The sequence below is a fragment of the Lathamus discolor genome, chromosome 18 (genome assembly GCF_037157495.1).
Source record: "Lathamus discolor isolate bLatDis1 chromosome 18, bLatDis1.hap1, whole genome shotgun sequence".
NCBI classification, from domain to species: domain Eukaryota; kingdom Metazoa; phylum Chordata; class Aves; order Psittaciformes; family Psittacidae; genus Lathamus; species Lathamus discolor.
This window is the reverse complement of record NC_088901.1, coordinates 3,996,285-4,008,549: the sequence shown is the minus strand read 5'-3', so window position 1 is coordinate 4,008,549 and position 12,265 is coordinate 3,996,285. Positions and strand designations below refer to the sequence as shown.

Below are 12,265 nucleotides of genomic sequence, written 5' to 3'. Positions count from 1 at the left end.
AGAGCTTGTGCCTAAGAGCTCATCTCAGTCTCCCCTCGGGCAGGTTCAAGCCATTCCCCTTGGCCTGTCCCTACAGGCCCTTGTCCCTACAGGCCCTTGTCCCAAGCCCCTCTCCAGGTTTCCTGCAGCCCCTTCAGGCACTGGAGCTGTTCTAAGGTCTCCCCTTCAGGAGCCTTCTCTTGTCCAGGCTGCCCCAGCCCAGCTCTCTCAGCCTGGCTCCAGAGCAGAGCTGCTCCAGCCCTTGCAGCATCTCCGTGGCCTATTCTGGTCTCTGGGCATCTGCTCTTCTTCACATAAATCCTTTTATCTGCATCTTTGCAACACTGAACCTTGGTGCAATATCTCTGGGGGCTCATGGCCAGTGCAGAGGCTGGGAGAGGTGTTTGTCATCAGTGAGTTACAGCATTTTGAACTGCAGCAACATTCTTGGTTTGATGGTGGCTGATGCTGTGAGATAAGCCTGGGTCTGCAATACAGGAGCAGCTGTAACTTAACCCAGGAGGGTGGGAGGAGGAGGAGAACAGAGAGACAGGAGGCAGCTGGTAGGTACTTCCCTCCAAACATGGAAGGTATTGGACCCAACATTTTGCAGTATGAATATCAGGGGTAATGGTGAACATCGCCCTGCACTTGAAATGCTGTAAGGAATATTTCCCACTTCATCTGCTGAGCATTTCTCACTCTACTGCTGTCCCCTGTGGGTTTTAGTGCACATGAGGAGGTTCTGGGCTCAAGCACACACTGAAGCTGGGTCATGGGGAGCTTCTCGTTGACCAACACCCCCAAGTCCTTCTCAGACTGCTCTATCCAGTTTCCCCAGCCTGTGTCTGTGCTGGGGATTGCCTGACCCAGGGGCAGGATGCTGCTCCTTGGTTGCTGTCAGAGCCTCCACCAGCCAGTTGAACTCCCTGAGCCGGCAGAAGCCGCCCTTGGGGTTGCCTCTCCATTGCTCATGGTGTGCTCAGCCTCCCTGTCTTGTTTTTTACATGCATGGCAGCATATTCTGGGGGGCAGATAACATCTCAGTGTTTGTTGACCTGCAGCACTGCCCAAATCTGATCTGTAAATGCATGCTCCTCCTCCTACCTATTGCTGCAAATGAATGGAGTTCTTCAGTGGCACAGATGGCTCCTCTTATCTTCATGGTTGCCTTGTCTGGAGGGGATCAGTTCACTTCATTTGTCTAATTCCTAATCCCATCACGGTGGGATCTACAAGCACAGGCTCTGTACTTGTGGGTTGTAGAATTGCCTTTGTGGATGTGCAAGTCAGCCTCTCCTCCCCACTCTGGTGTATTGAATATTGGCCTAACTCTGTAAGTCCTTTCTAAGAGGGCTCAGAAGGATTATTTTCATACTAGATAGGGTCAATTTTAATAATGACAATGAAACTGGTCCAGTTCCAAACTGCTGCATGTTCCTTTGATTTCCCACCTGAAGAACTGGAGAAGATTCACTTCAAATACCATTTTTTCCCTTCCTCTATTAGAGCTGACAACTTTCCCTGAGGAAAACTTCATCTCCTGTGCAGGAGTCAGTAATAATTCAGATGGTTGCTGCTTGCTAACCCTCTGGTTTGGGTTGGAGCAGAAGTTGACAGCATAAGGGCTCCACTGCCATCTGTTAATACTGGCATTTGGTTTTCCCCTTCCCCAGTATCTAAATACAGCTGGAACCTGTGTGGAAAAGAAACACTTCTCTTTCTGCTGATGTTACAGAGCTTCCAGTTGGGAGCTTTATGCTTCTGGGATGGAAAAGATTAAACTGGAGGCAACGGAGTTGTTGTTTGTGCAGTTCAGGGTGTGTGTGCACAGAACAGGGAGTAGTTGAGATTTTTCTAGTCCTGGTCTGTGATTCACTGCAAAACCATAGGAAGGTGTCTGGGGGCAGTTCCTCAGGATCCTGCTGGTAAGTGGATGTGTTTTCCCCCTTAAGAAAAGGGCTGGGTGAATCAAAACCAGACTGAATGAGTTTCAAGGCACCCTCCAGCTTGAGGAGATGGTCTTTTGTGGTAGTGACCTCATTTGGATGGTCAGGAAAATAGAAGAATTTATTGAAATGAGCCACCAGAATACAAAGAACAGCTCACTCTTTGTATTCCACTTCTAACACAACTTGTTGCTGTGCTTTGGATGCACATATTCAGGTGAGGTGTTGGATCTTCTTATCTCCCAGGTACTCCTCATTTGTGCAGCTTTACATGAGCTGGGTCTGAACCTGGTGCCTCCTGTCTATGGATGTCCCTTTCCACACCTTGAGTATCTAATGTAGCTATAATTGAGATTTGCAAGCGTTGTGGGAGATGCAGCACCCCTGTGTTGGCAGTCCTGGTTTAGCTATCCCTGTTCTTAGGTGGCCAGGGGTGCTTGTGGGTGTGTTGTGTCAGGTCTTGCAACTGGGAAAGCACAATCCCACAGTACAGCATAGGCTGGGATCTGCCTGGCTGCAAGCAGCAACATGTAAAGCTCAGTAAGAGTTGCCAGTGTGCAGCTGTGGTAAGGAAAGCCAACAGGATGCTGGGGAATGTCGATAAAGGCATCACCAGCAGAGAGAAAGATGTCATTGTCCTGCTTTACTTAGTGCTTGTCAGGCCACACCTGCAATACTGTGTTCAGTTTTGGTCCTGCTCTACAAAGATGTGGACAGGCTGGAGAAGGTCCAGAAAAGAGCCCCAAAGATGATCCAAGGCCAGGTCTTTGCTTCCTCCCAGCTTTTCATGCCCCTCCTCACTGCAGAGTCTGAAACTGAGAAAGCCCTTGGTTGGAGTAAATATTCCTTAACAACGTTGGTGCGTTATCAGTGTTGTTCTCAGGCTAAAGTTGAAACCACAGCACTGCACCAGCTACTAAGGAGAAAAATGGCTGCTACAGCTGAACCCAGGACAGTGGTTTTGGGGTTTTTCTGATGCTTTTAGGTTTTGAAAGGAATTCTGCTCTTCAGGCTTAGGCCTAGAATTGATGCTGCTTTCTTTGTACTGCCTGTGTTCTGTGTAACCTGGCCTTAAACCCAAACCTGAACCTCGGGTTTAATCCTGTACATACAGACCCGCTTTGTGATATGTTTCTGAGTAAACAGATCGTCCTTACATTAACAAGTATAGGGTGAGCACAACTCTCCTGATGTGTGCCTTCAACCAGAGCTCTTGGATCACATCTGCTTGCTTTGTCTTCATCCAGCAGCCTGTTTACTCTGGTTGCCGTAGCCTCAGCTGTGCAGGTGAGCTGCTGGAGGCAATGAGTCTCATTCTGTGATCATTTCAGACAGACACAAGGAGTTGTTAATCTTCCAGTTCCTTTAGTTTTAGTCCAGTGTCAGGCAAGGCTAGTTCATTTGGTTCATGTGCTGTGGCTGTGCTGCTATTCCCTGTTGGAATTGCACACATCTCATTCAGCACTTCATCTGAAGATCGTGTGCTTGACATCTGAGGTAGTTGAGGAGGGCTCGGAATTCCCTTTGCTGTATGTAGGTACCACACAGCACGTGCTGCCTCGGTGAAGCTGGTGTTTTAGAAACACATCTCAACAGGTTATGTTGTTCTTTGTGCCATCTTCTGGGGTTCAGAACCATTTTCCTTGGATTCATCCAAGCCAGAGTGACTTTGTCTTGTTCTCAGTAAGAGCATCTCCCTGTTTGCTTTACATCCCATAGGAACAGCACAGGCTGCGGCCCAGAATTGTTCATCCTTTGTGCTTACAACCAAGCTTCCCAGCATGGAGAGCTCTCAGCAGACATTGAACAGGAGAGAAGTGAGAGCTCTTGGCGCCTCTTGAGCTATTCTGTGTTCTCAGTATTTGACAGCAAGAATCAGTGCTGGAAACGTTGGCAATTGAGGCACATCCCAGCTCAGGTGGAAGGCAAAATGTCCTGGTCTTGGCCAAGATAGAATGAAGGGGGTTAAGCCACGACACATGAGAATTCTTTGATCAGAACAGGGTCTTCTTCCAGCTGATACTTGCAAGTAGCTCTCAAGTATGGGGAGTATGGACAGTGTCAATGGTATGTGTGTGCTTCCATGTGTGGGCTTCATAAAGCATTTGAGAATGCAAGAAGGATGTGGGGATGCAAGTGGTACCTCAGTGCTGGGTGGCTCCCGAGGAGGTTATCCGTGTTTTGATGCTGAAGCATGTCTCAGTTGGTGTTGAATGATTGATCCATGTTCCCAAGGGAGACGCTTATGGTTTCTGTTTGCATTTCCTACTTCTTTTAATCATGCTTTGTTTTGTTTTGTGTTCTTTTTTGTTGTGTTTCTTTAATTGCAGCAGCTGTTGCCGGGTAAAAAGTTTTGGGAATCTGATGATTCCAGCAAAGATGGACCAAAAGGGATATTTCTGGGAGATCAGTGGAGAGACAGTGCTTGGGGAACATCAGGTAGCTCCATTATTTACTTGATTTAGTTGGGGTTGAACACAGATGGGCAACTCAGCTTTCAAAGACACCTGCTTTATGTCCTAGAAACCCCCACATTGGTTTGTGATTAAAACATATCCATAGGTATTAAAAGATTGGTTCATGTGAATATGTGCACCCTGTTACCTGCTTCAAAGCTTTAGATTACCCTTAACATTTCAATTTCAACTTTCTGATGTATTTTCTGCCTTGGGATGAACTTCAAACAAAGGTGTTAGAGAACAAGATGAGTAAAAAAACTTCAAGAACAAGTAACTAGAATCCCCAAACCCCCTAATTTTGTAAATACTAAACCAACCAAACCCCCAAACCACTCGGGTTAAAGAAGTGATGCTTTGAATTAGGCGGAAGGTTTGGGGATAGTGATCAGGGTAGGGTTTATCACTTGCACTTAGATGGTCTGTGACCAGGAGGTAAAGCCTCTCACCATGTGCTCAGCTGAGGCTGATCGCAGCCTCCACACAGGCGGGTGGAGATCTGGGGGAGGTGACTCCTACACTGCCTGATCCCACATCTCCATGAGTCAAAACCTTTGGTCTCATCTCTTCCCTTGTTTATTCACAATTAATCCTGTGCACTTCAACAGCCTCCATTGCTGAGCCATGGCCCACACTGGTGAGTCGGGGAAGTCAGAGTTTCCCTTTTGGCTCATCTCAGCTGGAGAGAAGAGCCAGAAGCTCAGCAGTTCCTCAAGGTCCCTGCCCCAAAGCGAGGAGCACAACATGGAGGTGGCTGTGGAAGTGGCCCTGGCCAGAGGATGAGTTTGTTCCAGGAACAGTGGAACTAATCTTAGAACCATGGAATGGTTTGAGTTGGAAGGGACCTTAAAGCTCATCCTTCTCCAACCCCCTGCCACAGGCAGGGTTCCACTAGAGAAGGTTGCTCCAAGCCCCTGTGTCCAGCCTGGCCTTGAGCACTGCCAGGGATGCGGCAGCCACAGCTTCTCTGGGCACCCTGTGCCAGTGCCTCAGCACCCTCACAGGGAAGAGCTTCTGCCTAAGAGCTCAGCTCAGTCTCCCCTCTGGCAGGTTAAAGCCATTCCCGTTGTCCTGTCCCTACAGGCCCTTGTCCAAAGCCCCTCTCCAGGTTTCCTGTATCCCCTTTAGGCACTGGAGCTGCTCTGAGGTCTCCCCTTAAGGAGCCTTCTTTTCTCCAGACTATTGAAACCTGGGTTTTTGTAAGAAAAAAACCACTGTTCCTGGTGCTCTAAGTGGTTATACAGCAGCACAATGAAAATTGCTGGAGAACTGGCCTGTTAAAACCAGCTTTTCTCTTTTCTTGGTTAGCTTTATCCCCCAAAAGTCTCCCTTAGTCCATTTTAGATGCTTATGCTGGCTTGAGGGACAGGGCAGGGAAACGTAGCCAGGACCAATAACAGCATAGAATTACTTCTCCACAGCTTATGCCTGCTTTATAAGGCAGCTCAGTATCAATACCATTGCATGTCCCTTCCACCATCCTCTGGCAACAACTGTATCTGCTGCCTTTTATTTTTGCTTCTGAGCATTGCCAGCCCCTGCAGGCAGGAGCAGAGCTGCTCCCCTTCCTTGCTGGATGCAGGGTCCCTTCCCTTGCCCAGCCAGTTCTTCCAGAGGACTTGGAAGGGGTGCTAAATGGGGCTGATGCAGGAGGACAGGGCATGAAGAAGAAATGAAGTTCTCATCTAGGAGATATGGTCATGACATGAATAGGGTACTTCATCTGAGCAAGAGAGCTGGGGTAACAGTAGGCTGATGTTTGAAATGACAAATCAAAACTGATTGTTTTTTCATTGTACCAATACAAGAGTTGTACTAAAACTAAACCCTACAGCTTCCTGGTTTTAACTACAACCTTTACTTAGAGACTTAAGTCTCTGAAATGCTCTGATTTTAGACTCTGAATGTAGGTTTCCGGGTTCTAGTAGTTAAAAAACAACCAGTCATCCTGCTTTGTCTTACGGACATGATCAGGGTCAAAACATTGGCACTTCATAGTGCAGTTCAGACCCTAGAGAGTAATTGTTTGATGACTTGCCTCCTGTAAATAGTTGGATCTATTTATAAGTATTATCCATGTTTTTGTTCCAGATCACTCTGTTTCCCAACCAATTATGGTGCAGAGAAGACCTGGTCAGGGGTTTCATGTGAATAGTGAAGTCAACTCAGTGCTTTCACCACGGTCAGAGAGTGGAGGACTTGGAGTTAGCATGGTGGAGTATGTGTTGAGCTCATCTCCTGGAGATTCCTGCCTAAGGAAAGGAGGATTTGTAAGTGTGCTGACATCTGAGTTCCCGTTATGTTCCTTTCTCCATTTGCTGCTTGGTTTGATTGGTTGTTAATCCATCCCTAAAGGCAGATACTCCTTCTTTAATTTGCTCTTGTTTAGCTCCTTCTCTTAAACCAGGCAGGTTTTACCCATTGCTATTGACTTGAGATGCAGGGTTGGAATGGGTGAGAGGAATGTGAAGGTTCCTGATGCTCCCTGGTTCTTCGTATCACCCGACCAGCAGTGACCCCCGACCTGAGCTCATGGTGGGAGGAGTGTGCACATCTGCCTGTGGTTCTGAATGAACGTGTGGCTGCTTTGTTGCTGGTGAAGAACAAAAAGCTCCATGTAATGATGCTAGAAACATAACGTAGCTACAGAAGCCACTCCAAGTGGGAATGCTTTAAAGGGCATAATATTTCCCATGGAGAAGTGGTTGTAGTCAGTGTGCTTCATGGGGTGGGGAAAGGAGGCACAACCAGGCCCCATCCCTGTGGTGGGGAAGTAGGGGCTGCATCACCACCTCCTCTGCCACTGCTCAGTCAGGGGTTGTCACAAAGCACAAAAGCAGAGTAGGTTTGTTGCTGTTGGACTGCTCATCTCTTCAGGGAGCTGATTTGTGGTTTCCTTCATCCATCCTCTTTATCTTGTCCCTCATTACTGGGTGCTCGCTCGATAACCTTGTTGAACCCTGAGCCTAAGAGAGATGGGGTTTGAGAAATGGACAAACAGTGGAAGGAGCCAATTTATCATCGGAATTGGGGCTTAGAGAAGTGTCTGCTCCATCACACTGATGGTCAGGTCACCAGTTCTGCAACCAGGGGTCTCCCCAGGGAAATATCCCATTGTGAGGGGGAGAACTGGGCTCCACATCTGTAGTTACAATTGGCGTTGCCAAGTCTGCCCTTAAACAAGCATGGGTTGATTTTCTTTAAGAAGCATCATCAGAAAATAATAACTTTTAAACCAATCCTTTTTTTCCTAAATATTGGAGGAAAAAATGCCCCCTCCAATTTAAGAAGATGGAAAAAGGATTCAAATACAGGGTTCTGCTGCCCTGTTACATACAGAGCAGTTTGCCCTCACATGGAGGGTTTAATGTCTGTGTGACAGCACCAAAGCCATTCTGATAAATATGTTTATATGCCCCTTGCTGGTTTTTATTATAAATTATGTTCATTTTCCTCTCCCTTTTGTTTTCACAACTCTGCCCCTGGCATAATCCCCCTTGATTCTTCTCCCAAATGAAAGAAAATACAGACGTTAAGGGCAGAAGAGCTGCAGATGTAAAATCACCCATGTTCAACAGCACAGAAATCCCTTCTTATTTTCTCCTTTATTTTCCTTTCCATTCCTTTCCCCCCCTCCAACACGTGCTTTAGGGTACTACGAACCAGTGACCAACCTAATGATTGATTTGAATGCTCTTAAATCAGCCCTAACTTGGAATTCACTGTGCAAATCACAGTGCTGAGGTGATCCCATTCTGCTCCTACACATGGGCTTCTCCAGCCACTGAAACAGTAAATTTGAGAGGCTCTAGGTCCTTTTGTACCCTTTCACTACCTGCTGTCATGTTGAGAAGTCCCTGGGTTAAACTGGAAGTGCCCAAATCCCATCTAGAAAGAGGGTTTGTTGAAGTGTTCTTTAACATTCTTTTAGGGTGGGATTTTTGAACATTTAGAAGCAGACTTGCTTCTGACTTGCTAAAGTCAGGCTGACTTGCTAAATGGAAGAAACTAAATGGGTAAAACCTGAAAGAGTGAGAGCTCATTCCCTTCTTTCTTCCATTATATTGGACTATTTTGCCTTTTTCCCATTTTCATTTGTAGGAACTAGTGTTTGCAAGTGACTTGTTGGATGGTGACACGTTCTTTTGACTTGTTACAAGCTCAGAATGAAAGTAGAATTGATGTGAAAATGAAGCTTATTCAAATACTGTCTCTTTTGCCCAGGGGCCAAGGGATGCAGAGAGTGATGAGAATGACAAAGGGGATAAGAAGAACAAGGGCACATTTGATGGCGATAAATTAGGAGATCTGAAGGAGGAGGGGGATGTGATGGATAAAACCAATGGTTTGCCTGTGCAGAATGGGATCGACGCAGATGTCAAAGACTTCAGGTACGTGCACCGTTAGGTAGTAGTTAATCAGTTGTGGTTCACCCTCAACTGATAACTAAGCACCATGTAACTGCTCACTCGCTCCTCCCTGGTGAGATGGGGAGAGGATCAGAAGGGTAAAAGAGAAAACTCCTGGGTTGAGATCAAGGCAGTTTAACAGATGCACACATGCAAAGCAAAGCAAGGAATTCCTTTACTACTTCCCATCCCATGCAGGGCTTCAGCCATCTCCCGGACAGCAGGGCTCCAGCGTTAAGGTCCCTCCCAACCCAAACCGTTCCCTGGTTCTATGATTCTAACTCTGCTTCCAGCACAAATCCCAAGCAAAGCTCCATACCAGCTACTGGGAAGAAAATGAACTCTTCCCCAGCCAAACTCAGCACACACACACTTAATATTCCTTGAAAGATTTTTCCATGCTGTGGTCAAAAAGCCTTGGAGTCATTGACACAGGGTCATAAAGATGTCCTAATATGCCCAGGGAAGCACTGGGAAGGTGGAGGATAACATCTGTGAGCTCTAGTTCTGTCTGTTGTAATCTTGTTTTAGTTTCACACCTTTCCTTAATTACTGTATGTGGGATTCCTATGGAACTGTCAGCTGAAGAGGTTGACTATGCTTATGTACTAGTCCAAGTAATAGCTGAGGTTATGGCTTGTTTGTTGTAGCTCTCAAGGGGTTAAAGCCTTCTGAAATGGTGGCTCTTGCTGTAATAAGTGCATTTGTATTTCTTGCTCACTTACCCACTCACTCACATTGACATGTAGGAAAACTGTAAAAGCAGAGCAAGTGTTGCGGAGTGCAACCTGCTGGTGTCTGCCTCGGGATGAACCAGTTCCCACTGGAGCCCAAGGCTTGTGTTAGGTCATTTTGAGAGGTTTCAAATGGGATACAGCACCTGAGCGCTACATAGTTCAGAATTCCCAAAGAGCTTTGGCATTCCTGAAATCCTGTCTTGTAATGGCAGGCTCTCAAGTGAGGAGTAGAAAGAACCTGTCTGGATTTACATTTGTACTGCACCAGCTCTTGGAGCTGGGGGACTGGGGGTTTGGTTTGTTTAAAGACATAAATTCTCATGTAGAACTCATTTAGGGAACTCTTTCAGTGTCCTTTTATTTCCCCTCACCTTTATCATGCTGTCTGCAGGCAGATGTGGTGAGTGCATGTGTCTCACTGTGAATCAGTGCTGTGTGATTAAATGGATGGATCTCTCCTTGCAGCCGCACACCTGGGAATTGCCAGAACTCTGCTAGTGAGGTCGATCTGCTGGGCCCAAACCAGAACGGATCAGAGGGTTTAGCCCAGCTGGCAAGTACTAACGGTGCCAAGCCGGTGGAGGACTTCTCCAATATTGAGTCCCAGAGTGTCCCTCTGGATCCCATGGAGCACGTTGGCATGGAGCCTCTTCAGTTTGATTATTCAGGCACTCAAGTTCCTGTGGACTCAGCCGCAGCCACCGTGGGGCTCTTCGACTACAATTCCCAGCAGCAGGTAATGTGTTGGCCATTGGTCCAATCCTGCTGCAGTCCTCAGGAAAGTCAGGGAGCCATGGGATGGGTTGGGTTAGGAGGGGCCTTAAAGATCATGTAGTTCTAACCTCCCTGCCGTGGGCAGGGACACCTTCCATCGTCATGGGGTCAGCACCAGCTCAGGCTCTTCTCTTGGGGAGAGGGTGGAGGAAGATTTGGGATGGCTTCATTGTCTCTCTGCTATCTGTAGAGTGCGGCCTGTGTCCTCGTAGGGAGCACGAGACAGGAGATCTCAGCATGGCCACTGAGCTGCAGACTTCAGGACGCATAGGAAGCAGCAGTTACCAGCAGTGCTTGTCTGTGTATTAATCATTTTTACCTTGAGTAAGTTTGCCTTGGAGAAGAGCTTTAAATGAGTCAAAACTGCTTAACAAAACCCAGACCCACCCTCGAGCCCTTAAAGTGACTTAAAGGTCAAACAGCAGCTCAGGCCTGGTGTCGCAGCCCTGCTGTGGGATCTCTGCAGTACCAATCCAGAGCCAACCAAGGAGTAATGGATTTCAACTGCTCGTACTTGAGCAGGGTTTAAAACCTAAGGCCAGAGTCCAATACTACGGAGCTTTATCTCAGCCCAGTGTGTTTGACCTTTCTCCCACGCAGGCGGCCGCAGCTTCTCATCCCAGAGCAGTAACCCAAGTCCTGGCTTTGCTCTTGGCTTGGCTTGAATGCTGGGCCTAGATCCAATGATCCGCTCAATCCGCTCCTATTCCTGCTAGTATGGGCAGCAATCATCAACTTCTATTGCTTTCCTATTGTAACTCTGATATCTCTCAAAGAAGAGCAAGACCCTTTGTCACAGCTGAGGGCAGAAGGACATAACTAGCCCTGCCTTCCCTAAAATACCCAGTCCTTTTTAGCATAACAGCCTGTTGGCATTCCCTAGTGAGGAAAGCCCGTTGCCAAGTGTGTGCTGAAGGCCCAGCTCAGAGTAATCAGAGCCTTTAAAACAATGGGAATACCTATGTTAGAGCCTGGTGGGTTGGTTTATTATCCAGCATATTTAGGAGGGGAATGGTGGACATTATTTGAATGATTAAACTAAATAGCTGCTGAAGAGTTCATAAAGAGCTGATTCTAAGGCTTTGTCTTCCTTTGGTGTGGGACCTTGTGAGAATTAACACCCAACAATGATACATGGGTAGTTATTTCTATGTTAGAGCTCAACAAGGGAACTTCTTTGGAAAGAACTGTTAGATATGGGAAAGGAACTGCAGGACTGGGAAGCCTGAAATGTGCGTTTTGTCCATAGTTTTTAGTTCCGTGAAGGCTCATTGACAACTTCAAGTGGGTTTTATTTGTTCCTTCCAGCTTTATAAAGTTAGGATTTAAAATCAGAACATCTTGCACATAGCTGGTGGGAATAGAAACTGTCAGAGGAAGGCTGGCCTGGGAAGTGGGCCCATGTGTCCGGAGGGATTGCAGGATGGAGCTCTGGGTCTGGTGGGGTTTGGTTTTCTTTGCATGAAGAAGACGGCAGTAGCCACATAGAGCTGATGTGACCTCCATGTAATCATGGAATCACAAAGTGGTTTGAGTCAGAAGGGACCTGCCATGGGCAGGGACACCTTCCACTGGAGCAGCTTGCTCCAAGCCCCTGTGTCCAACCTGGCCTTGAGCACTGCCAGGGATGGGGCAGCCACAGCTTCTCTGGGCACCCTGTGCCAGCGCCTCAGCACCCTCACAGGGAAGAGCTTCTGCCTAAGAGCTCAGCTCAGTCTCCCCTCGGGCAGGTTCAAGCCATTCCCCTTGGCCTGTCCCTACAGGCCCTTGTCCAAAGCCCCCCTCCAGGTTTCCTGCAGCCCCTTCAGGCACTGGAGCTGCTCTAAGGTCTCCCCTTCAGGAGCCTTCTCTTCTCCAGGCTGACCCAGCCCAGCTCTCTCAGCCTGTCCTCCTGAGAAGTAAAATCCAACTTTCTGCTGGGTGGAGCTGAAGTTCTCTCTGGTCTCTTTGAATGGTGAGGT

The 12,265-nt window shown here is 47.5% G+C and overlaps 1 protein-coding gene across 7 annotated transcripts in view; it reads left to right on the top strand.

Moving 5' to 3' along the window:
* Positions 1–12,265, top strand: part of PUM1 (pumilio RNA binding family member 1) — a 63,734-nt gene that overhangs the window by 18,223 nt on the left and 33,246 nt on the right. For 5 of the 7 annotated variants that reach the window (XM_065697438.1, XM_065697436.1, XM_065697441.1 and 2 more), the window contains exons 4-7: positions 4,259–4,367; positions 6,476–6,654; positions 8,609–8,775; positions 9,996–10,266. In XM_065697438.1, coding sequence (XP_065553510.1) covers positions 4,259–4,367; positions 6,476–6,654; positions 8,609–8,775; positions 9,996–10,266 — 726 coding nt within the window. The remainder of the gene's footprint in view (positions 1–4,258; positions 4,368–6,475; positions 6,655–8,608; positions 8,776–9,995; positions 10,267–12,265) is intronic. The other 2 variants (XM_065697442.1, XM_065697437.1) reach the window with 1 other exon arrangement.